Source organism: Macaca mulatta, chromosome 13 (genome assembly GCF_049350105.2).
Source record: "Macaca mulatta isolate MMU2019108-1 chromosome 13, T2T-MMU8v2.0, whole genome shotgun sequence".
NCBI classification, from domain to species: domain Eukaryota; kingdom Metazoa; phylum Chordata; class Mammalia; order Primates; family Cercopithecidae; genus Macaca; species Macaca mulatta.
In genome coordinates this window covers 123,548,236-123,576,025 of record NC_133418.1, presented here as the reverse complement: position 1 = coordinate 123,576,025, position 27,790 = coordinate 123,548,236, and the positions used below count along the sequence as shown (strand labels likewise).

General features: G+C 42.6%; 1 protein-coding gene across 1 annotated transcript in view; it reads left to right on the top strand.

Annotated features, from left to right (window-relative positions):
• Positions 1–27,790, top strand: part of SNTG2 (syntrophin gamma 2) — a 374,485-nt gene that overhangs the window by 271,333 nt on the left and 75,362 nt on the right. Inside the window, exons 11-13 of the mRNA XM_028832026.2 lie at positions 365–403; positions 7,898–8,014; positions 20,823–20,894. Of these exons, the coding sequence (XP_028687859.2) occupies positions 365–403; positions 7,898–8,014; positions 20,823–20,894 (228 nt within the window). The remainder of the gene's footprint in view (positions 1–364; positions 404–7,897; positions 8,015–20,822; positions 20,895–27,790) is intronic.

Here is a 27,790-nt window from a genome sequence, read left to right as displayed (position 1 = left end):
AGAAAGATTATCAACTGTGATAACCGTAATTACCATCACAGTAATACTGACTGTCAGAAGGTTATGTAGAGCAGAAATCATTTCCTCACTTTTCTCAGATATTGGAATTTAAGCACCTGCTCTCCCGTAACTTCACCTACATAAATGCTGATATTTGAAAAAGAGGAATTGAAGTCTGCTAGTGAAGTTTTTTCTACTGCTGCCATGCTTGTATTGACTCTGGCTAGGTTTTCAGATAGGAAATGTGTCATTAAAGAAGCCTGTTTCCCAGGACAGAGTGTGGCTGATGACTTCCAGCTGTCACTCAGGTGAGCCGTCCTGGTGTTGGTGGCTGTGGCGCTGACTCTCTGCCTTTTCTCCACAGATGAAGATGGCGAACAAATGCTGCTCTCCTTCCGACCAGGTAGGGTTTGTATTTTCTGCTTCATGATGAAACACATCTCAAAAAGCAGTCTCTTTGGTTGTTTGAAATTTAATTTGGAAATGTTGATAGGAAAACGTTAGCACATTTCAGACTGCATTTTGTGGTCTCTGCCCTCCCTGTTAATTCTGTAAAAATGCTCTGTCTATGGGAATAGCATAGGTCATTCTGATCTCCTGTGTATGGATGATTTCTCCATTGGCAGTTATGTTTTTTTGTAAGAAATCATGATTTAAATGATGATTTAGATATGTTTGTTTAAACTGAGAAGGGCTTTGTAATGACACACCTGTGCAATTTGAAATTTTAAGCATTATATTATTTTCTTAAATAAAATCCTTACTAGGAAAGCTTCACTCTCAGGAGGGCTTTGACCCAATGGGTGTTATTGCCGGTGGATAGGATCCTGCCATCCCCAGATCCAGGCAGTTTGTTCACCTGGAGCCCAATGCCCTTAACGTTGTCCTGGATTCACGATGGCTACCTTTGTAGCCACCCTCAGGCCTGATTTTCTGCTCACTTCCCAGGTCTGTGAGTACTTAGGAAAACTCTATTGTAATCAAGCTGTTTGAATATCAGGCAAATCAGCTTTTAAGCCACTGTGTTATTCTTCTGTTTCCTTTATAATAAACTTACGGTTTAACTTGTAATGTAAGGGAGTATGTTACTTACAGTTCATTCATTTTTGGTTATATCTCTTATGGGCTTAAAGAAACATGCATCATAGCCTCAAGAAAACTGAGAAAAATGTGTTCAATTTGCTTTAAATAGCGCACAAAATAGTGCTTAGCAAGAATATTTGAATTCATGATGGAGGACTTTAGAAGAGGTCTCCTGCCTATCAAATATTTACTAAAAGAATGGGAAAATAGGGCTGTGTTTTAAATTAAACCTCTCTAGTCAACATTTCTACATTAGAAAAGAAACAGAATAAATAGTTCTTCTAAATCTTTTATCTCTTAATAGTATTCTAAATTTACCATCAACTATTTTTGTTTGCATAGCTATTTAATGATTATTTCTATAAATTCTTCAAATTAATATAGGATTCGTTTCATATTCTTATGCATAATTTCCCTACTATGTGTTTTTGTAACAGAAGTTCTGAAGCTTTTCCACAAAGTGCATATCTCTCTATGGTTCACACAGGAAACACTTTATCTCCACCTTTTTATCAAGGCTGGTGGGACGGTGGGCCAAAGTTTTGCCATAGTCTCTATGAATAATTCACCATTTGATATTGTGTCTTATTCACCATTTGATATTGTGTCTTATTCACACACTCAAATTAGCAGAATGTCTCCTGAGATCCTCGTTATGGCAAACCTGAGACTCTTCCGAGATCTTGGGAGGAGCCGCAGCTTCTGGTGTTTCTCAGTGTTGGCTGCTGCTTCTCTGTTTCTCAGTTTGTTTGCCACGAGGACAGCCATCCTCTCCCGGCCCCCAGAGGGCTTGTCACCTTGCAGACAGATCCTTGATGCTAAACGGCGATGCCCACAGGTGGAGAGCGTGCGTGGGAATGGGCAGCGTTTACGGACTTGGCCTTTATGTGCTTCAGAGAACATGCTGACTTTCGTAGCTGTTCTGGAATTACTTCTCATGTTGGAAAGAGCACTGCTCCGGAGAGGAAGGCATTTTCTTTTTACTTTGGAATTTAATCCTCCTTATCATCGACTCACAAGAGATGATGAAATAATAGTTCAGAGAAACATAAAAACCTGTAGGGAGCACATCTCCTGGTACGGAGCACGTTGAAGGACCGTCTGTCTTCCGGAGACCTCAGAGGCAGTGGGTGGCCTTGTTTTTGCTTCATCTTGGTGAAATTCTACCACATGTTAAACGTTGTGTGTTTCACATCCATCTGGGTGGCCTTGTTTGACAAAGCAAAAAGCCAAAGGCAAACCGTGGACCTAATAACCCTGACCAGACCCTTATCTGGTGGTGTAATTTTAACAAATTCACTCCAGAGGTTTAATTTCTTTATCTGTAATACAAGAAAGTTGTACTGGGTAATTTAAGGTCCTTTTTACAACCTTAAATGTTCTATACAACTTTGAATTTACTTAGCGGCTTGGAGTAGCTTATTTGGAAATTAATCTTAGAACTGAGCTTCACTATGTAGGATGATGAAGAACTAGCCCTGCTAGATCCGGATGCGCTTTTGGTGGAGGATGGTTTCACGTTTTCTCCAAAAGTGGTGTGTGTTGTACAAATGTTAGGAGTTTGCATTTAAGACGTTAGGCCCTTTAAAACAGAAAGAAAATTTCTTCTCACTCTGAACAATTCATTCTTGATTTTGGTATTTAATAAATAATTGTGAGATAATTGTTAATGTGAAAAATGTGAATTTTATGTGAAAAAAATTTTTGTGAAAAGATAAATAAAAGTATTTAACAACCAGTGAAATTGGCAAACAAAAACACATGAAAAACAGAATTAGGAGAATCTACAAAAAGCATAATGTATGCATTTTTAGACTCTCGTATCTGGTATAAAAAATAACCAAATAATTTATCACACAAACCAGAGCACTTTTGTCTGGGACAAAGACTAACCTGAAAACAATACCAAGATAACTGCAGACACACACACGCCCACCCACCAAACACCACCACCAAACACCACCACCAAACAACACCACCAAACACAGCAGACACACACACACCCACCCACCAAACACTGCAGACACACACATGACCACCCACCAAACACCACCACCAAACAACACCACCAAACAACACCAACATAACTACAGACACACACATGCCCACCCCACCAAACACTGCAGACACACACATGCCCACCCCACCAAACACTGCAGACACACACATGCCCACCCCACCAAACACAGCAGACACACACATGCCCACCCCACCAAACACTGCAGACACACACATGCCCACCCCACCAAACACTGCAGACACACACATGCCCACCCACCAAACACTGCAGACACACACATGCCCACCCACCAAACACTGCAGACACACACATGCCCACCCACCAAACACTGCAGACACACACATGCCCACCCCACCAAACACTGCAGACACACACATGCCCACCCCACCAAACACAGCAGACACACACATGCCCACCCACCAAACACTGCAGACACACACATGCCCACCCACCAAACACTGCAGACACACACATGCCCACCCCACCAAACACAGCAGACACACACATGCCCACCCACCAAACACTGCAGACACACACATGCCCACCCACCAAACACTGCAGACACACACATGCCCACCCCACCAAACACAGCAGACACACACATGCCCACCCCACCAAACACAGCACACACATGCCCACCCACCAAACACTGCAGACACACATATGCCCACCCCACCAAACAGCAAGCAGCCCTATTTCTTTCCAAATTAAACTTATTTTTGAATAACCTGAAATTTAATTTACGTAGATATTGATGCTTTAATCGCCAAATCACCCCGACCCCCTGCAGAAAACCCTGAATAACACAAGTAATTCTGGCTTTTTCTAGCTAAAGGAAAAGACCAGCTGCATGTTATCATCTGGTGGACGTTTGATTATCTTGACTGATCAGGTGAAAAGAAAATGACTTTCTTATAGAAATGGTATCAGAAAAGATAAAAAATATATTTATTATAATGGTTATGACATCTTAATTTTATTAAGGTGGTACAATCAGGGAGATGTGTCTAAAAGTGTAATACACACTTCTTGGAACGTGTAATTACAAAATTCATAATGTAGAAGATAAAATTAGCTTTGCTTAAAATTATTTATGAACTGCATATACCCAAGAAAGATTCAGAAAGCATCCGATGTTTCCAACAATAGCAAAGCTATAACGTATTTCTTCACTAAATCTAGCATAATTCAATTACATGTGTGATTTAATTAAGCTCACATCCAACTAACATATTTCAGATTACTGGCAGTCTGTTATTGCCATTTTGGGCTTACAGTAGCTCTTTATTCACTCCTTGATACATAACTCTCCTTGAACTTTGTGCCAAACACTGTGTCAACCAGATACAGAAAAGAAGAAGAGCCCAACACTGTCCCAGCCCAGGGGGAAGAAAGAGCAGCCCTGGGGCAGGGAGGTGGGTGTGCAGCTCATGGGGCCTCCCAGGTCTGGGTGCTCAGATTCCAGCTGGTACCTGGAGCTCCTCAGAAAGAGAGTAACTCTACTGAATCTGAATTAGATGGTAATTCCACCGCGTGATCAAGCACTCCTCCTAAAAGAAGGCTTGCTGCTGCCATGCTAGAAAAACAATCCCAAGTTCTCTATTTTCGCCAAGAATTCAAGAATGCATACTTCCAACTTACTCTCCCTTGATCTACCTGTAATGTAAATCAATCTCTCACCCATCTGTCCTCTGTATTTAGATATTCCTGAGTGTTACAGCCCTGTCATAGATTAAGTTCCTGCACTTCAGTTTCCTGTTCACAGTTCATCCCTTGTGAAATCTAAATTGCAGTGTATGATTAAGTGTTTCGTGAACAGAAAGAGTAAGATCAGGGAAACTCAACAGTGTGTGAACACATGACTTAAAAAATGAGGGAGCTGAGGCGGGCAGATCACGAGGCCAGGAGTTCAAGACCAGAGTGGCCAACATGGTGAAACCCCATCTCTACCAAAAATACAAAAATTAGCCGGGCGTGGTGGCACACGCCTATAATCCCAGCTACCTGGGAGGCTGAGGCAGGAGAATTGCTTCAACCCTGGAGGCAGAGGTTGCAGTGAGCCGAGAGCGTGCCACTGCACTCCAGCCTGGGCGACAGAGCAAGACTCCGGCCTGGGGCCAGGGTGGTGATGGGGAGGGCTGGGGAAATGAAGGAAGTAAAACCATCAGAGTTTGTCTGCCCTACAGGCAAAAGCAAAATATCACTTTAAATCTCTCTACCCCGTATGAATCTAATCAGGCTTTGACCCTTAGAATTTCTCATCAGAGGAAATATTTGTTTTATGAATGTTAAAGAATCTCAGACCACGTTGCCAGGGACCTGCAGAGGGAATGTGTTCACCATTCCCTCGTTTTTTATTTTGCTGATTTTTCTGGATGTGATTATTCTCTACCCCTCCTTCATACTAACTCTGTGATTTGACGAGGATCTTGGTGTGACTCCTCGTAATAAATATGGGGTCAAACCAGACTTTTTGTGCTTGTTGCTGATTCTTAAAAGTTTGCAATAATTTAGGACTCAAGCAACTTCCTACATTTTCTAGAAATTCTGGTTCCACACTTCGATGCTAATCAATAAGAGAAAGGTCTTCCACTCAGCCATCCTGACAAATACGGTGAACTTGTTTTTGCCTGCTGCAATTATGCGGTGGCCAGAGGCTCCTGAAGATTTGGATTTGAAGATATGGTCATCATTGCTTGTGAAACCTGGCCTAATACGGGCTCCTCAAGGCTTCAGCAATGCACTCAAGTGCGCGTAAGATGACCCAGGCAGCTGCTCAGGGCCGTGTGCCTGGTCCTCCTGGAATGTGAACTCTTTTCTTGCTGAACAAACTGCCCACGTAATATTCTTTTCATGACCGTGTGGAAGCCTCCGTGTTTGCAATTAGTTGTTTTTGGTAACTGTGCTTCAATGAATCCTATAATTGTTTTTATAGTAACTGTGCTTCAATGAATCCTATCTTAAACTGTACAAATCCCTGCACTCGTGCAGTAGCGAGTTGGAATTAATCACTCATTGAATTCACATTAATTATGGAAACATCGAGCATCTGCTAAATTTGCTAGAAAAAATGCATTTTTAAATGGAGCTTTTTGTGATTTACAGAGTATAAATGCAAGTGTTATAACCAACAAAAATATGTGACCCAACCAGACAAAAAAGGAAAAAAAAAATCTATTAGATATTTTTAAATAATCTGTGTATTTGGCTTCAAATTCAGACACTGGAGGAGTAAATTACACATTAGTGGCTTTTCCAGGTATGAATGTCCTCGGCCTTTGCCCCCAGCTAGTGCCTTACGAGGGGCTTCCTGTGGTACCCTGTGAAATTCCCACAGTTCTCACGTGAGATCTATAATTCTATCCCATTTCATGATGGAAAAAGAGAGCCTTGGCAATGTTAAATGTGCTTTGCTGGGGAGGGTCTCTGGGGAGATAAAGTCGTCCTCTGTTATCATCATATTAACACCACATCGATGTGGTTCCTGAGCCTCCGTGGGACGTAAGGATAACCCATTAGGAACTTGGAAGTTCATGATCCAGTGAAATATTTGGGTTACTTTTAAAAGCCTTGTAAATCCAGAACAGTCAAGAAAGACAACATTAAAACGTTTAACGCATTCGGTGATTCGTATTCAACACTGAAAACCACGATGATGTTAGCTGTTCGGCTACGCGCCCCGCCCTGCAGAACAGTGCTGGTAATTTTCTTTCCCATTGCTAGAAATACCGTTCGTAGAACTCTGATTCTGTCGTCCAGCCTCTCGACGTCCCGGGAAGTCTCATCCAGCTTAAGAGTGAAGACCGTCAGCGGTTTATCAAGCAAATAACAGAAGCAGGACTTGCCCTCGGTGGATCCCGTGCTGGCTGTGACGGGACTTACCCAGGCGGTCCAGCAGAGGGCGCTTCGTGGTGTGTGGGGCTTGCACGCTGGAGGGGTGTCAGGTCCAGCTGGTTCTCAGCTTGTCATAGCTCATCGGTCAGTGTCGTTTGGTAAAGTGGTCGGGATCTCTGTGATAACTTATTTTTATTTTTCTAAGTGTTTACTGCTAAGCATATGTTCATTGGTTTTCCTTGAAATAGCAGAGTGAGAAAATGAAAGAATTATAATGAAATTGCTCCTAGTACTCACTACAAAATATGTGTCACATTAAAATTTTAGATAACATGAATTTTTCTTCAATAATAGTTTGAATTCATGCACTGAATTATTAAATTGGATTACTATTTAAATGTTTTTGAATCATATTCTGATTTTTATAGTTTGGATTTTATATGGCTAAAAATATTCACTGCTCATTGTAAGAATCTAGTATTTTTGCGTTATTTCATTGTTGTTAAGAAGTTGAACCATAAAGGGAAACGGTTATTTTTCCATATATGCCAACTACTATGTTCACTCTAGGAATGAAAAATATAATTAGCTGTTTTTACTACCTCATAGAAAAATCTGAAATACTACCTTCTAATAGAATATAATTCAATACAGCCTTTTTAAAAGATAAATGAAACCAACAACTCTAAGGCAGCTGAGAAACCCATTTGCCAAAACTGAAAGTGCTCATATGTAAAACCTGGTTCAATGCAAAACTGAATTTTTAATTCAAGATGTGATTCATTCCTATTGTGTGAACTTGATTTGGAAAATTGGACATCTCCACGTTTCTCCCATCTCCTGATTCTGGGTGTGTTGACCTGGTGGGAGCACGGCTTGCTCATGTGCTTAACTCTGCTCCTGTGACATTATGCCCTCATTAAGGCTTGGTTTGTAATTTTCAAAGGTTTCCCTTTGCAGGTGGTGCATATGGGGTGGGTAAATGAGAAACTCCAAGGAGCCGACTCCTCTCAAACCTTCAGACCCAAGTTCCTAGCGCTGAAGGGCCCGTCCTTCTATGTTTTCAGCACTCCTCCGGTAAGGATGCCTTTGACACTCCGCAGGGAGGGGCTGCCGGGTGGGGGAAAGCTGCGTCTGGTGTTTGGAAGAGGGGGCTGCTGGGAGGGCTGTTGCTGTAGGTGGGGGAAGCTACATCTGGTGTTTGGAAGAGGGGGCTGCCGGGAGGGTTGATCCTGTAGGAGGGGGAAGCTACATCTGGTGTTTGGAAGAGGGGGCTGCTGGGAAGGCTGTTCCTGTAGGAGGGGGACGCTACATCTGGTGTTTGGAAGAGGGGGCTGCCGGGAGGGCTGTTCCTGTAGGAGGGGGAAGCTTCATCTCGTGTTTGGAGGAGGACAAAGACAGTGCTTGGTCCTGCCGTTTGCTGTTTCTACATGGTTGGAAAGGATTCTGCTTGTAGATTGCTTATTTATTGCTCCAAATTTATACATTAACCCACTTCTTTGTTTAGTTCAAATAGCCATTAAGATATTGTAGAGCTTATTTCTTCCTCAAATGCCAGCTGGTTTGGAGGTGGGATGCAGAGGCTCTGTGTCTTAGAGGATAAATTATGTAGTTGAAGAAGCCAAGAAGCAAACAAAATATAACCTTCTTTTTAGACGTTTCTAATTTCTAAATTTTAAAAGCTTTTTTTTCCCTGATGTCTCCCAAGTTTTATTTTAAAAATAAGCAGCCTGCTTTAGTGGGGTCCATAATATAAATTTATGGCTGAATGCTATAGTTCTGCAATTTCATTTTCCAATTCCCACCAGTACCATTCTCCCCAAACTGACCAAATGTAATGTGTAATGTCTAGAAGTTTATCGATTTAAACAGCTTTACTTTTGAGAGTCTGACCATCAGAACTGCAAGCAAACTAAAAACCTGATGGCTTCAGGTACCTACACATGTTGGATGCATGTCACGTGCAGTGTTGACGGGACTTTCTTCCATTAAAAGGAAATGAAAAGATAAAACCAAGTTCACCTCCAGACATCAAGACAGTATTACCCTGCCTGTCTTTTCATTGATAAGGATGGCTTTTTAAGTAAATGTTTTACCTGAGAATAATTTTAGATTTATGGAAAAGCTGCACATTCAGTGCAGAGAGCCCCATCTACCTCCACTCAACTCCCCTGATGTACCTGACTAACGTGGCCATGGAGCATCTGGCAAACCATTTGACGACGGTGCAGCAATACTAACCACACTTCGCCCTCCAGCCGAACTGCAGTTTTTCTACTAATGCACTTTTTCTGCATTGTCTTTAGTTGCAAGGTTTTAAAATAAACCAGCACTTTGTGCTTACTTCATCTAAATGTTTGCATGAATAATGATTGAATTCTCCTCAAAACAAGTGTAACCATGTCCTTTAACATTTGCTGCTAATTTGCTCCATATTTTCAAATTCAAGTCCCAGAGTTAAACATCTGATTGACTGGGCTGATTTTGGTTTTGAGCAGAGCTGAGATATTCATGCCAGCTCATCTCAGAGGTGCTGACTCGGAGGAGGTGGCTGGCACGGCATGTGCCAGCCTGGACCACTTACCACTGACACTGGAGACACAGGAACGGGCTGAGGTGTCGGAGGCCTGCCATGGACCCATATCACTGCACGTGTTGCCAGCGCAGCCTGTTTACCAGTTGGCCTTTTATGGAACTTAGGGATTCTTCGAACCCTAATAGGCAGACCCTAATTCAATAATCATTGAATAACAAGGGTTTAAAACAGTTAGAGAAGTTTCTTTGCCATATGTCTTCACGGAAGTTATGTCCCGCCTTGGGACACTCCAAGGTGCTCGTAGCATCCAACTCATCTCAGCAAGGCCTGGCTGGTAAATTGATTGCAGCGTCACAAAGTGTCCCTGGAATCGCTAACGTGGGTAAACTCCTTTGTAGCTTCTAGTGCACTTCTGTCCATTGATTCTTGAGACAACTGAAGGCTCCTCATTTTATTGATGAGTGCCAAGAGCACACAGTGTCAGAGCTCCATCTTGATACGTCGTAACTGTTTTATCATGGAGACCTGTTATAACATAACTGATAACTAAAAATAGGTATTTTCATTTCAGCAACACATTGAACAGCCACATTCACTTGCTTTTGTTTTCTCATTTGAGTCTTGCTTTTACAGATGAAGGTCATGTGTAAATAAAATAGTAAACAAATGTATTTGACTGAGGATTGCTTTGGATAATTTATTTAAAATCCTCTCTTAAGAGACTGTGGGTTGTATTAACTGCATTTAATGCCAGAATAGTCTTACAATGTACTGAAAATCCAGAGTGCAGGCAGTATCCTCTCTGGTCTTCTTCCCCAGTGGGAACCTCCAGCCCTCTCATTCTGGTGGGAACAGTGACTGGAGAGGCCAGGACAGATGCCATTGGCAGATCTCATCTTGAACAAGGCTGACTCGAGCTAGAAACCCAGTTTCCCAGAGTCTCTGTTCTCACATGGCTCTGTGAGCGTTGCAGGTTGTCTCTGAAGTCATTGACATTTGTGAAATGATGGAACCTCCCTCGCAGACCAAGAGCCTTTGGGCCATTGACATGTAGACCCACATCTAGACCCCGATCCACATCTAGACCCCGATCCACACGCTCGCTGCCCTGCAGGCACCTGCAGCTCCATCTTCCGGAACTCAGAAGTTATGCCTTAAAGTATTTGGCCTGTCATTATTCTTCTTGATACTTGCTGTCATAATTGGTTTTAAACTGGTTTACTTAGCCTGAAAAAAAGTAATAAATACAAATAAGCAGCTTCCCTTCAGTATTCATTTGTATTCTGCTTAGCTATAAATTATGAGTCCTTAACTACGTTTGATTTTGAAATAATTCTTAAGAAATCCTAATGTATCTAAATTTTAAGCTGTGCTTCTTTTTCTTCATACCTGCTGTGGTTAGAGAGTTCGTTTCTTATTTTAAATGCAGTTTCGTTTTGTTAAAATGTAGGTGAGTCTTCCCTCAGGGTCCTGAGGTCGCTGCCGCTCACACTGGCTGGGCAGTGCATTTGCAAGGGGCAGAGAATCATTTCCTGGGGATCTGAAACCAGAATATGGTTGTGGGGAGTGAGGGCTGAGGAGGGCGCATGGCACTGGGGTGAGGGGCAGGAATCTGGCTTGCCCAAAGCCACAGGAGCAGCTATGTGTGCCGGGAAGCCAAAGTCACGTTTCCATGTGTCCAGGAAGGAAGTGGAAATCGCAAACTCCTCATCCACGTAGAGGAAGTGCCCACACCTTAGCCTGCTGGGTTGGGGCTTCCCTTCCCCAGGGCTGCCCGCCTCCTGCCCTTCCTCTGGCCCACAGAGACTGTGCTCTCCGCCACCTGGCTTTGCCGTGGTTTGTTAGGGTTTCTTTCTTGGGCATTTAAACTATTTGAAAACAATAAAAAACTAACAGACAAACCCTGTTTCCACGGGCAACATCGCTTTTTCCATTCCAGATGCTGCGGCTCCTCCCTCCATATCTCTCCCTGTCTCTGTCTCTCCCTGTCTCTGTCACTATCTCTTTCTATCTCTCCCTCTCTCTTTCTCCATCTGTCTCTCTCTATCTGTGTCTCTCCCTCTGTCTGAATCATCTATCTCTGTCTTTCTCTCTGTCTCTCCTCTGCCCACTCTTTGCTCCTCTCGAGGTCTCTTCCTTTATTTGCTTTCCAGTCCCTCAGAGACAGTTTTACCTTTGGTGTGGGAACCTGTACCTTATCTTGTATTCATGACCCCTTTCTTGTCTTTTCCTGTAAAAGTTATATGTCATATCTTTCTCCTTCTGCATACACTCCTGAACATTCCTAGAACTCGATTCTTTTCATTAACTTCTAATTTCTAATAATTTCTTTTTTTTAAAATTTATTTATTATTATTATTATACTTTAAGTTGTAGGGTACATGTGCATAACGTGCAGGTTTGTTACATATGTATACTTGTGCCATGTTGGTGTGCTGCACCCATCAACTCGTCATTTACATCAGGTATAACTCCCAGTGCAATCCCTCCCCCCTCCCCCCTCCCCATGATAGGCCCCGGTGTGTGATGTTCCCCTTCCTGAGTCCAAGTGATCTCATTGTTCAGTTCCCACCTATAGTGAGAACATACGGTGTTTGGTTTTCTGTTCTTGTGATAGTTTGCTAAGAATGATGGTTTCCAGCTGCATCCATGTTCCTACAAAGGACACAAACTCATCCTTTTTGATGGCTGCATAGTATTCCATGGTGTATATGTGCCACATTTTCTTAATCCAATCTGTCACTGATGGACATTTGGGTTGATTCCAAGTCTTTGCTATTGTGAATAGTGCCGCAATAAACATACGTGTGAAAATTAATTCAAGATGGATTAGAGACTTAAATGTTAGACCTAATACCATAAAAATCCTAGAGGAAAACCTAGGTAGTACCATTCAGGACATAGGCATGGGCAAAGACTTCATGTCTAAAACACCAAAAGCAACGGCAGCAAAAGCCAAAATTGACAAATGGGATCTCATTAAACTAAAGAGCTTCTGCACAGCAAATTTCTAATAATTTCTACAGAAGATGACTTGGCACCATCTCCATTCTCTCTTCAGAGCCATCAGCAGGGCTTCTTTCCATCATTGTGGTTCTGAAGGCCTCGCTGTTCCTTATCAAGGGTCAGCGAGGACCCAGATGAGCCTAGAGAGTCCTTCTCAAGATTCAGTAAACCTGTGAAGTTGAATTAGCCCCAGACAGATTTACCATTAGGCTGCAATTTAAGGAAGCCAGATATTACTCTAAACTGTATGCATCCATCCAAACTGGTCATTGGCAGGTTAGCTGCCCAGATCTCTGAAATATATAAATTTTGTTATCCTCAAGTAAGCATAGTTTCATAATTTAAATTTTTAAGTGTAAATATATAACTGTTAATTACACCAAGATAGACTGCACAGTCTGGGAAGCTTTTGAGTCTAGTAGTGCTTAGGAAGTGCACATAGACACACACACGTGCACACCACACACAGACACACCACACACACCACAGACACCACTTATGCACACACCATAGACACACCACACGCACACCCCATGCACACACCACACATACCACACACACACACACACACACCACACACACACACCACACACACACACACCACACGTACCACACACACACACCACTCATGCACACACCACACGCACACCACATGCACACACCACAAACACACCACATGCACACACCGCACACACACCACACAAACCCCCACACACATGCACACACCACACACATGCAGACCACACACACACATCACACACCACACACACACCACAGACACCACTCATGCACACACCACATGCACACCACATGCACACACTGCACACACACCACACAAACCCCCCACACACACATGCACACACCACACATGCACATACCACACACATGCACATACCACACACACACCACATGCACACACCACACAAATAGACACACACCCCATAGGCACACACCACACACCACATGTGCACACCACATACGCACATACCACACACGCACGCACCACATCTGCACACCACTCATGCACACACCACACATGCACACCATGCACACACCCCCAGACCATGGCGTGTGGATGTGAGAGGAGGGACTCCAGCCGGCAGTGATGCTGCCGTTCGCTGAGATGGGAGCTGTGGGATGCACTCATTGGCCAGTGCTGGATCTTTGTAAGTTTGAAACGTTTAAAGATTTCCAAAGGGAGGTTTTTGAGTAGAGTTAGACCCACCAGTCTTGAGTTCAGAGACAAGAACTGGGTAGCCATAGAAACTTTGGAGGCACCCAGGACGCAGAGAGCTCCCGATGCTGTGAGGCCGCAGGACCCTTGAGTTCATCCAACTGGATCCTTGATGATCCACGCTAAAGAAACCACTCATTTCTTCCGGATCTGGATAAGTTGTGTTTTTTCAGTGGTAGTTACTACCAGTAATGCACTGGAGAGAGAAAAAGGTGCAGGTTTTTATGAATATTCCATCCAAAGTTAGATCGACGTGACTTGTTTCATCTGTATACTTCCTGATGACTTCCTATAGTTTACAAATTTCCGGTGGCCTCCAACTGTCAGTACTAAATGTCACCTGTAAGATGAGAATGAGGACTGTAAATGCCTGCCTGAGAGGGTTTTAGGGAGATTAAGAAAGGATGATTAATACATTATAAATATCATACAAAGGATGGCTGGTGTGGAAGTTTTCTCTCTTGATAAAACACTGGGAACGCGATTTGGCTTCCATGGGCCTGGGAGCTGCCCGTGCTGGGCTCCTGCTGCCTGCACCATGTCCAGCATCGCCTCTGACATAGAGAAGATGCTGCCTGGTTACTGGTTGAATAATCTATAAAATAAGTACTGGGGCCTGTTAATGCTTGGTGGTGGGCTGAGTGTTTTGCAGAGGTCATCAAATCCTCTCTAATGCGACTATCAAGGAGAAATCAACCCTTCATATTTGCACTCCAGCCTGGGGAACAAGAATGAAACTCCATTTCAAAAAAAAAAAAAGCTCTAAAAGCATTTGAATCTAACAGACAAAATTATCTATTAATATTCAGCAACTTCTCATTGCAAAATCAATACACACAATATGGTGAATGAATTTACATCTAAATATTTATAATGTATTAATATTTTTTCTGGCCTGACACTTTATATCCTGGCACTGGTGGCAGTTTGCCAGTAGCAGTCTTACTTTGGCCAAATCTAAAACAACCTTATGTTAAGGTTTTAATATCAATATTATGAATTTATTTTATCCTGACATGAAACATGAGGTTTTTGGATCAGAGACAGGTTGTTAATTACTCACAGAACGTCTCAATGCTGGTTCCCTGTCCCCGCCTGAGTTCTGTGCGTGCAGAGGTGTCAGCCACGGGAGAAGCACCCAGGGCCGTGACTCTCAGAGCCTGGATAGGATGCTCACCACCCACCCACCCTCCTCCCCACAGAAGGAGAGACTCCTGCTTACTAACGCCATCTCTCTTCTGTCACACTTTGGAATATAAATCAAAGGCTTCAGGGGCCATCCGTGTGAAATGTCCCTGAATGACTCACTATTGCCAACTCCCATGACCAGGTCACTGCACCATCCCTTCATTCCAAGGCCCTCACGAGCTATGCAATAATGTAGAAATATTCACGGAGCCTCAAATCTTAGCAGTCTATGTCAGAAAATTTCAGTGAATCTTACAAGGACCCAAAGACTATCATGACAACTTGGGGAAAACTAAAAGATAAAGTCCTTCTTTAAACGATGGCTTTTGAGCTCGTTCAAGATGAGGAAGAGGAAGAACATTGAAGGAGAAAAGAGAAAAGAAAGTGTATTAGTCTGCATTCACATTGCTCTAAAGAAATGCCTGACACTGGGTAGTTTATAAAGAAAAGAGGTTTAACTGACCCACAGTTCCACAGGCTGTACAGGAAGCATGTCTGGGGAGGCCTCAGGAAACTTACAATCGTGGCAGAAGGCACAGGGGAAGTAGGTATGTCTTACATGGCCAGAGAAGGAGGAAGGGAGCAGGAGGAGATGCCACACTTTTAAACAATCGGATCTCATGAGAACTCTGTCACGAGAACAGCACCATAGCCAGAGAAGGAGGGAGAGAGGAAGGGAGAAGATGCCACCACACACTTTTCAACAGTCAGATCTCATGAGAACTCTATTATGAGAACAGCACCAAAGACCAAATCCACCCCCATGATCCAATCATCTCCCACCAGGCTCCACCTCCAACAGTGAGGATGATAATTTGATATGAGATTTGGGCGGAGTCACAGACTCCAACCGTAGCAGAAGGGAAACGGGATAGAAGAATGGAAAGGAGGAATTGGAGTGGAAAAAGCAGATCCATGTTTCACAGCTCAGTTGTTCCGTAAGGAGGGCCCAGCCCACTCTGGTGGGTCCCTAATCTCTGTCTTTCCCATGCACCAGGAGATGCTGGAAGAGCTAGGATTAAAGCCGGGACTCTCGACTCTTTCTCACACACCCTACTGTCCTTCGTTAGCCAGAGTATTTATTTCTGATTTGTACATTGGAATCTGAAAGATGTTTCAGTTATTCCTGTTTTCAAACATTAAAATGCGTTAAATTAAGTTTAAAGTCAATTTTACAGAATTGTATGGAATTAATATATCAATGATATAGCAACTGCCTATCCATATGCAAGAAATATTCACAATTTTAAGAATATTACATAGGTATATTCTATCGTTAAAAATATTACTTGGAAAAAATAATTCAAATGAAGATTTGTAAATGGAGCAAACTATTGTTCTGGGGACACATATTCATTGTTCTACAATAATAGTCAAAGGTACCAAGATATAGCATTGTGTAATCTACAATTTCTGCTCCATTTGAAGCCAAATGTGGCCAGATACTTAGAAAACTATCAATTGCCATTATTTGGAAAAACGTAGTGATGATATGCAGTTACAAAACCAGCCACCTTGTCTACTGTCTCACAAAGCTTGGTTATGTCTCTTGTTCCGTGCGAGTCTGGAGAAATCCAGGCATCCGCATACCTCGTGTTTCCTCGCCCCGGTGTTAAGTCCCTGCTCTGAGCAAGAAGCGCGATGGTAGAGCCAGTGGATCTCTCCCCCGACATGCAAACTCACTCCCCAGAGAAAATCGGCTGATAAACAGCCTCAGAGACGCCCACGCTGCCAGGGTTCCTCTCAGCAGAGGGTTCCCCTCTTCCAACAGAAGAGGCGCGGTCCCGGAAAACCGTGTAAAATAAGCCGCGGTGACTGCGGTAGGGAGCCCTGGACTTCAGGAAGCCGTGGCGTGGAGCCAGCCAGTCGTTCACCAAGTCAGGAATTCGTTTTTCCGATGAGCGGTGATTGAACATGCCTCTGCTTTGCAATTCACAGCAGCTGCTTCCATCCCACCCTCGGCCTCCTTCCCTTTTAAAAGGTGTCAGGCTTCTTATCCTCAGGTTGTTTTCCCACAAGACCACCATGTCAGACTCCCCCAATAAAACATCAAGAACACCAATGTTCCTACGAATCACCTGGGAATGCTTCCTAAAACCACAGGCTCTGATATGGCAGGTCTGGTGCGGACCTGAGACTTGACATCACCAACAGGGACCCAGAGATGCCGAGGCTGTTGCTGGCTATGCTGCACTTTGGGAGTCATGATGAATACATCAACAGTAAATTGCTTAAAAATAAAAAGTCAGGGTCTCTGAGCCTCACTCCAAACTTGCTAAATCTGAACCGCTCAGATGGGGTGCAGGAATCTGCATCGGCAGGTGACGCCTGGCCACACTCAGGCATGGCACAAACACACTAGGCATGCCCTGCTTCAGAACAGTACTCCAGGCTTCCAATATCGTCACTGCATCGTGGGCTATGCACACCTTGAATTTTGAGCTTTACATTAATCTTCTAATTATATGTGTGTGTGTGTATATATACACACAAAGCTATATATATACACACACATGTATTAATACACATATGTGTGTATAGCCACGCATTGCTTAAGGACAGGTATATATTCCAGAAAATGCAGAGTTAGGCAATTTTGTCATTGTGCAAACATCATAGGGTGTACTTACAGAAACCTGGATGATCTGTATATTTTTATTTATGTGTATTTACATATAGAAAACCAAATGCTCCAGCACCATTACTGACTATGACTCCCTTCCTCTAGTCGATCTGCAAGGCCAGTATCAAGTTCCATCCACCGGGTTTCTGTATATGCTCCATTAGAACCTATGGGGCCACTGTGGTCTATGCAGTCCATTGTTGACTGAAGTGTTGTGATGTGTGCATGACTGTATACACACGCACACACACACATTTGTATACGTGTACAGAGAGGGCTTTTACTAGCTTTCCTAACATTAAGCTCAATTTAGCCAAGTTTTTTCACGTCTGTTGCAGCAGCCTACCTCCTATCTGAACTACAAGCTGCGCAGAACCTTGACCAACGCACGAGATGCTCTTCTGGATACCTTAGAAATAGTTTTATCTTAAATAATCCCCTTCTGTTACATGGTCATGTTCAGCATTGAATTGTTGTAGCCTAGATATTTTCTAGAGCTATAACTAGTGAAATAAAAAGTGAGAAGAGCCCTAAAGGACATGATGAATTTTTTGGTGATAATTTTTTTCTGGCGGAAACTCAGAGGAACCTGATGCCTGCACTTTCACTGAATTAGGGAAGTGTTCACGTCACAGCCACGTAGGGAGAGGAAGGATATCTGTGGCAGGCTGGAGCCGGGCTGAGGGTGCCCTGCAGAAAGGATCACACACGTGAAGGCACCTCGGCTGCGGGTCAGCAGGGCGGAGCGGATGGCAGGGCCGCTGGGACTTGGAAGAGGGGAGGGAGACCTGCCAAGGCTGTCAGGAAAGGCCTCAGGGCTGGGTCTGAGCTGAGTCCTCGAGAAGCCATGAGGTTCAGGTAGGCAGGGAAGGAACAATGATGAGAAAGACCTGCTTTTTTTTTTTTTTTTTTTTTTTAATCAATAGACTTGTTTTGTGGACGATTTTAGATTTACAGAAAACTGAGTGGAAGGTGAAGAGTAGCCTGTGCCCCTCACCTCCCCCACCTCCCCTGTTCCTAACACTTTTGTCCTGTGGTGCGTTATCACAGCCAGGAGCTAGTGTAGATACTTCCACACGCATAACATCCACGGGGCTCAAGGGGACTTCCCACGGCTCTCAGGGTGGCAGCATTTTCTTCAAGTCCACAATAGAAATGGTTCCATCGGAAGCCCAAACACCTTCTTACCTGTGTCTCCAATCAAGGCACATTCTCTTCCCCGAATCAATCATGATGGCGAAGACGGTGAGAATTCTGGCCTGAACTGTGTGTGGACTGCGCCTCGCCTCCCTGGGCTGGGGCAAGGTCATAGCTCTGGGAGCGGAGAAGGGTTCCCCGGGGGAGACACGGCCACTGGCAGGAGGAGTAAAAGAGTAGGAGGAAGGCAGGACTACGGCAAGAACAGCAGACGCCACAGGGAGGAACAGAAAGGGGCTTAATAAATGGATGATGGATGCAGCGGAAGGAGGGAGAGACTAGACCTGCCTTCTGCGCACAGCAAAGAGCACAGCCTCCTCCAAGCTTTGTCTTAGAACAGGACTCAGATCCCTGCTGTTCTGCCACATGTTGATAACAGACTAGTATGGAAAATATATTCAATGTGACATAATCTAATACAGTGACCACATATATTAATCACAGCACTGTGACAATGGTGAAACCTAAAAGCAATCTACAATGTCCGTCACAAAGATAAAGCTTATGAAAACCGTAACTCCAAGCGGAAATTCTAAGCAGTAGTTACAGTTGTATTTCTGAATAACATTTAATGACACGGGAAAATGCTGATATTACAAAGTATATTTTGAAAAGTATAGAACCATGAATATGTATAAGGTATATTTACAGCAACAAGTAAGCTTGGGAAGATGTCTCTGAATAGGGTGTTTAGTGGGTTTTTTTCCTCTTTATATTTACAGCCTCCAAAAATAAGCAGCATTGTCCTAACTGGGAAAGTTAAAAATGGTGGATCCATAATTCTGTATTTTCCAGTTATAGAACCAGCACCTGAGCTGTGACATTAGGCAGTAGCATAAAACACTGGCCAGGGTGGGAACAGGAGAGGGAAGGGAGAGGCAGGTGCAGTGTTGAGGAACCAGTGGGCACTGCTGTGGAATTCAGGGTGATGTTTTATTTCAGGCATCCATCAGCATGGCTCCCCAGCTCTCAAGAGAAGAGGTGCTGGAGTTTCTGGCTTTTAAACTCTGAAATAAGCACCTGAAACTCTCTCTAGCAAATTCAAGATGTAGCTCTTATGACCTGAATACTAGATCCAAAAGGAACTTTAAAGTTCGTATTCTAATTGGCCATTCTCACTTTCAAATTGTTCCCTTTACTTACCGTTTTATTGCCGAAATCACAATTGCAATGAGCTGACTCTAGGGCAATTAAATATTAAATGGCAAACTATTTGTGTAATTTTTCACATTTCACTTGTGATGACTTTAAAAATGTCTTGAGAATTTTGTTTGGTGCAAGGATTACCAGAAAGTCACCAATTAATTGAAGCCAAGACAATTTCAGAGTTTCAAAGACATAATTCAGTGCACTTTGGATTATTTTTGCTGGCTGAAGGAAAAAGTGCAGGGTCAACAATAAAAAACATCAAATTTGTTACACTCACTCTTGAATATCTTAAATTTTTCTGCATGAAATAATTTAACTTCGAGATTATATATCTGAACTTGAATTGTAAACTGTAGGGCATTATTCAAAAGTGAGATTAGTTTAGTCATTATTATTAAAATAGTTGTGAACTACAACAGGTCAGACCAATGAAAAATGTATTTGATTAAATTGGTTAGTAAGTTTTTCATTCACTTCTGAAATAGAACTAAGTTTATTTCTAAAAAGCAAAAGACCATCTACCCAATATTTTCTGTCCGTTTTTCTGCGCCAGTAAATATATAAACTCATTCACTTTCACGTGCATTAAATGTTACCTGAAATTCCTAATTTAAAAGGAATCCAAAATGATTTTCAAAAATTATGCCCAATTGTGTGTGATAGACAAGATATCATAGATATCAATCTTATCTATCTAAGATAAGATAAAGGAGATAGACATTTTCCTGTCAGTAATGGAGCTATTATATTTGCCACAAACTGACAGAGATGAGGACGTGGCGACTCATCAAAACTCAGCAGTACATAAAGTTTATTGTGACCAATTTATACTAATGGGGACTTAGGATTTAATTGAGGTAGACACACATGCAGTCACACTATTGTAAATTTTTAAAATTTTCAACTAAAAGTAGCATGCTGCTTTTCATGGAACGTTTTCTGTTTCTTGCAGGTGAGCACATTCGACTGGGTGCGAGCAGAAAGGACCTACCACCTCTGTGAGGTGCTGTTTAAAGTTCACAAGGTAGGGATCTTTTGCACTTTAGATGCTTTCATACAGTAAGATGCCCTTCGAGCTTGCAGAATGAGAGGACTGTTTGTTCCGCATGGTCCATTGAAATAGCAAAATTGGAATGGACGGTCCGGACCCATCCCCCATTCCCACCCGGTACGTGGGTTCTAGCTGTCACCCTGTTGCTCATCCAGGCAGGATGAATGGGTGACGGTGTGTCTGTGTGTATGTGGTATATGGTGTTTGTGTGTGTTGTGGGGGAGAGATGTGTTTTAGGACGTCCACTTACAATAATTTGTTCCAAGAACTTTAGATTCTGTTGCTGCTGCTGCTATTGAAATTGTTTTCAACAAGTCAGATACAAATTTGCCCCAGGGTCTGGCCAGTTTGCTGCTCATGGTTCCTAGGGTAGGTAGGGACTGAACCTTCCTCCGGGAGACACACCTCACTGGTGGTGCTGCCCGGAGCCTGGAGGTGCAGCAGGGCCCTACCCGGGCCCCACCCACCTGACCGCAGAGGTGTCTCCACAGCCAGGCGGCGATGTGCTCACCGTGGCCGGGTGCCACCGTGTCCTAGTATGTGACTCAGTGAGAATTTGGCCTTAAAGAGTTATCAGTCTAAAGTTAGAAGCTTTGAATAAAGATTTGTCTTTCAAAGTTTGATTTGTTTTCTTAAATTGAAAATGTCCTCAAAAATAATATTCTCTATCTGTAGTTGCTTTTTTTAAATTTAAATCTGGAATTTCAGACTGCCTTTAATGGAAACATGTAAAAGGGAAATACATTTCCATAATAATATTATCAAATGATAAATACATTTATTTCCCATTTTTGAAAAATTTATTTGGGCAACATTTTTCTGCATTGTTCCTATTTTTGTTGAATATGGTAATGAAGGAGATGAAAGAAAGGGCTGGATGTATTTAAATTAAGACTCCTAATTGCAGGTTGTAATAAACAATCACTGATCAGAAAGTGAACGTTTCTGTGCTAGGCATATTCATTAAAAAATGGAAGAAAATAGAATAAAATATTAACTGTGGTTTTCTCTCAGTGATGGCTTTTCTAGCTATTGTTGCTTTCATTTTAAAAATTATTTTGTTTTCTAAGTTATCTGTGACAGGAATGCATCATTTTGAAAATGATAAAAAGGAAGCCTTGTGTTAACGTGAGCCTCTTGGTCGTAGATGACACGCAGGTCGTTTATTGATCAGAGTTCCACAGAGGAATTCGTAGAAGGATTCTTGGCCTTTTTGTTTCCTTTGCATGGACACGTTTTCACTTCCTCCCCCTCTTGTTTCAGAGGATTCCCCTTCCGTGCACCTGAGATGTTCTTTAGGTCCTGGGGTGTCTTTGAGAGATTATTGTATCTTATATATGTGGTTCATTAGTAAGCTATAGAGCCATCTCATTTTCCCAGGAAGATTGTAAAAAAAATTAACCAATAAATATTATATGAAGTGTTTATGAAATCATGAAAATTAGCCAGTAGAATGGCTATAGCAAAGGTATTAAACTAAAAATGGGGTAAATAATAATAATCTATAGCATTCAATATTTTTAAAAAAGAGATTAAATTATATGAATTGAATGTCCTATTTGGAAGTGTTAAAATAGCAATCTTACAAAATCGTATTGCCTGCTTTTACACACATTCAATTGCGGATGTTTATCGTTTAGCATACATAAATTTAAAAGTAAACGCATTCAATTCATTTTCAGAAATGTAAATAAATATGTGAGTATCATAAGAACTAATACTTTTTCATGTAGATTCTTTAAATATAATTACCATTTCAAAGTATACTCATTAATATTTAGACCAGAAATCAAATTCTGAAGTTGTGATTGTGTTTTTTCTCTGATACCTTCTCCGCTCTAAAAATTACTTTTCCCAGCTCTTAAAATTATATATTCTATATTTCAACACTCATCATGAAATAGATGAGAAAATTGCACCAATCAGCCTTGATTGCAGTCGTGAGCGAAATGATAAACAGCTTTCGTGCAGCATGGCAGAAAAGCACTGTGCACGCTATGGAGCGTCCTGTGTGAAATGCATGGGTCCGTCCTCTCAACCTAAAGATACCCCATTAAAATTTTCAGGAAAAGTCCATGTTGTCATCTGCTTGGCAGAGGATCTTAGTAATGACAGCTGTCTTTATTGAGTGCTTCCCTAGTAGCCTTGCTAAGCACTTGGCTATGTCCCTGAGTTAATTCTCTCCCCACCTAAGGAGAACTCTGTTTTGTAGCTAAGAACTCAGAAGCAGGAAGTGGACGAGGATCTTCCAGAAGCCAAGCAGAGGCAGGGATGGGGACCAGACTCACCTGGCTACAAAGCTCATCCTGAATCCCTCTCTATTCCACGTGCTAGAAGCAGTGGTGTTCCGGGAGTCTGTCGCGAGTGGGCATTAAGAGTTCTAGAACGTGTTCTCCAGGGATCTTCAGGGTAGTCCTGTTTGGATAATATCAACACTGAAAGGAAGAATTCCTAAAGCCATGTCAGGACAAAATTGCACCGAAGTTAAAGGCGAAGAAGGCAAGAAGGCCTTATTCAAGTATATTATGCTAGGAGAGAGAGATTAAACCCAACTCCACTGAAACAAAGGATGAGAGGGTTTCTACAAGTTGGGCTAGAAAGGAGATCGGGGCCATCAGTGTCTGTTAATTGGCTTCCTGCAAAGAAACAGAGAGCTGCTCCCATCTTCATGATAGGAGATGGTTGCACAGCTTAGAGCCAGGCACCCACCAAGGCCGGGCTCCATCCTTCCACAGGGACGGGAGATGACGCCATCTTCCCAGTGATCACATTTTGAAGGGACAGCTCTCAGCTCCTTGAGAAAGACAGTCCTGGGTTGTACAACCAGCAAGAGACTTTTAGAAAGATTTAGGTATCAAATGGCAGAGAAAGAACATACAATAATACATTTTCTAAAGCAAATGCTCTAAGGATAGGGAGTTCCAGGTCCCAGAGGCAGGAAGAAGCCTGGCCAAGGCTCAGTCCAGACGAGGAAACCCAAAGGTTCCGTCCAGACAAGGTAACCAGAAGGCTCAGTCCAGATGAGGCAACCCAAAGGCTCAGTACAGAATAGGTAACTGGAAGTGTCAGTCTAGACGAGGTAACCCAAAGGCTCAGTCCAGGCGAGGAAACCCGGAGGCTCAGTCCAGGCGAGGAAACCTGATGGCCTGGCCAGTCGCTGACTGACTGTTGACGGCAAGCCGCTGACCTTGGACTTCAGTGCTCAGGGTTTCCAGTCATATCAACACACTGCAATCCACAAGGGCTGAGTGATTGTTTTTAAAGGAGCTACAGGAACTATCTGGGGAAATGAGCTATATATGAGTCATTAATTTTCCTTATGTAGAACTTACAACACATTCTTTGTGAGGCTGAACAGTGGAAAAACAATCCCTTGCTTGATCAAGCAGTCTTACTCCTCAGAATTGAATCTAAAGAAGAGTCCATTACCATACTGAGTTCAGAGGAATCAAAGAGCTGTATGCATGAGAACGTTTAAGGATATTCCTTAAATTAATGATATTTGAATAATCATCAAAAGGCCATTGAAAAATATTTTAAAATCTTATAACATATTTTAAGTAATTGTATTATAAATTTATACAATTATATATACAAATTCACATTGTATGAAAGAATATTAATAATTATTGTCCTATTATTAAGGGCATATTAGTAATTATTGACATATTTTTAAAAATCAGATGACAAAACACAGTAATAAATTTGTTTTAAATTCCCTTTATTGTTGCTATAATTGTTTCATAATAAATATAAATAGAAAAAATATGTAATTTTAAAATACAACCCTTTTTGTTTCTTCAGGAAAGGGAACATAATAAGATGATGTCATGCAGTCCTAGGTGGGGGGTGGGCTTTCTTCAGTCGTGGGGGTGGCTGGAAATGCTGTTCTGTATATCGCCCGAGCTGACCCTGCCAGGAGGCCAGGTAGCTGGAAAGCAGACATCAAATCGACATGTATGGCCTGGCTCGGCATTGCCTTAGGACGTGTTTCTTTATGAAAACAGATAGTGAACTCATGTGAATCCGGGATGTGAGCCTGCATGCCGGCCGCTCTGTCATGTGAAGTTATGACAACATTTTTATCATGATTCCATTTCACAGCTCAAAAGTGGAGGCTCTGAGAGAGTGAATCGCTCAAGGTCAAACAGCTAATACTGGGCAAAGAAAGGCCTCAAATCTTATCTGACTCCAAAACCTGATGTTCTTCTATTATGATACACAGCTGCCCAAATATAGCAAGTGATAGGAAAGAAACACAAGTGACCTTTGAACAACATGAGCTTCAACTGCATGGGCTCACTTAGATGCCAATTGTTTTCTATAAGTATGCTGGAAAATTTTTTGAAAACAATTTAACAATTTTTAAAACCTCTTAAGACAAACTATGCAGCTTAGAAATATCAAAACATTAAGAAAAAGTTAGAGATGTCGTGAATTCATACAATATATGTAGATACTAGTCTATTTTATCATTTACTCCTGTAAAATATAAAGCGATCTATTTGGCACCATCTGAGTGGAGAGGAACGTAGACAAAGGTAAAGATGCAGCGTTAAATCTTTCCTGCCCGTGGTTAACTGTAGCACATAGCGTACTGTGATGATAATTTTTGTAGCCACCTCCTGCTGCTGTTGCAGTGAGCTCAAGTGTTGGGTTTCTGAGTAAAATGTCTTAATCATCCCTGTGGAAGCAATTTCTCTCTCCAGTAAATTGCAGAGCATGGTAACGAGTGATCTCTCAGGGTTCTTGTGTACCTTCCCTCCTTCGTGTTGAGTCCAGTAACGTAAACCTTGAATAACACCCCAGGACCCACACAAGTGCCACGAGGGATGGTGCAAGTGCCTCCAAGAAGCAGGAATGTCACAGCATTACCAGATTTTTGCTGTGCACCACAGATTGAGGTCTGCAGCTGTGGTTGCCACCATTTCAGACCATTCATCTTATAAACAGATGATGTAAACTTACGGTGTCAATAAATACAGTGCAGTGCTCTAAGTATATCTTCTCTTCCCTGTGATTTTCTCAATAACATCCTCTATTCTCTAGCTGACTTGCTTAATTCATTTATTTATTTAGAGATAGGATCTTGCTATGTCATCCAGGCTGGTCTCAAATTCCTGGGCTCCCGTGACGCCCCCGCCTCAGCCTCCCAATCAGTTGTGATTACAGGTGTAAGCCTCTGTGCCTGGCTTCACTTATTTTATTCTAAGAACATAGTATATTATTCGTATAACATGCAGACTATGTGTTAATAGACTGTTCATGTTACTAGTAAAGCTCCTGATCAACAATATATTTTATTCTAAGAACAGAGTATATTATTCATATAACATGCAGAATATGTGTTAATTGACTGTTCATGTTAGTAGTGAAGCTCCTGATCAACAATATATTTTATTCTAAGAACATAGTATATTATACGTATAACATGCAGAATATGTGTTGACTGTTCATGTTACTAGTAAAGCTCCTGATCAACAATAGACTACTAGTAGCTAAGTTTTAGAGGAGTCAAAAGTTATGTGTGAATCTTCAACTGCGTGAGAGTTGGCGCCCCTAACTCCTGGATTGTTCAAGGCCCAACTGTCATGAGCCATTCAGTGGGGAATGTGCGTTCCCACATAAATATCTTCCAACAGTTTTTCTTTATCAGTTTTTTGACATTTAAGTTCAGTGGATAAAGAGATACGTTCTGCACCATAAGGTCAATGATGAACATGGTGTTCTTGGTTTGTGACGTGTAACCCTATAGGTTCCAGGTATCCCAGCTGAAGGAGAGGATCCAGGGGGCCCCGGAATTAAAGTGCAGTTTCTGTACTCAAGGCTCATTTAGGGTTAGCAACGTATGCATACCACACCCATTCACGTACACACACATTCATGTGCACATACATTTCCACACTACACGTTTGTGTTTGCATACACACATTCTCATGTGCACACATACATGCACACATGTTCTCACATGCATGTACCACAGGCATTTGGTGTCTGGATGATGCACAGGGATAAATGTGCAATGCTCTCCATGACCACAGGGTCATCCTGCAGAGCTGTCTGAGGGGCCAGGAGAGCCAGGGCATCCCCCTGGAGAGGACAGGAGGCCCACCTGAGACACACCAGTTATAGCTTTTACCTCAAACCTGTGCCTGGATTGCATGTGTCAGCATATCTGAAGTAAAGCTATTTGGCCAACTGCTGAGTTCATGTGGATTTTGGGACTGGACCTTGAGCATAAGTGTGAGTGGGGAGTGTCCAGCTTAGCTGGTTGGCACAAGTGAATGGAGATATCTCAGAATCATGATGGGAAGACCCAGCAGGTGGGCAGCTCCCCTTCCTTTCTGCTGCCATATGCAGGGCTGTGGGTAAACACCACATTCTCATTCAGGACTTTGGAAACCCCAGCCCAGGTGTCTCCCCTTGTTCCCTTCACTGGGGAGAGACTGGTGCAGCAAAGTTGATGTTGGGGTGCAGCGTCCCAGGAAGGTCTCTGATGGGGGTTCTTCAGGGTGGATCTGATGGCCAGTAAATGAATGGGTGAGCTGAGACTGAGATGGGTCCAAAGATAGACAGACAGAGACAGAGAGAGGGATAGAGAGAGACAGAGAAACAGACATAAAATAGAAAGAGATAACAGAAAGACAGAAATGGAGAAAGAGAGAGACCAAAGAGAGACACAGAGAGAGAAATGGAGACAGAAAGAGAGACAGACAGACAGAGACAGAGAGGTGCCAGCCAGGTATTGAGTATGCGTTCACCACGCACCTCCATGCTGTTGACCTAGTAACTGTGACAACTGGGACCCCCAGTCTTTCTCTCCTGCCCTTGAGAAAATGAATCTCGAAGTGGAGTACAACCGTGCAGAT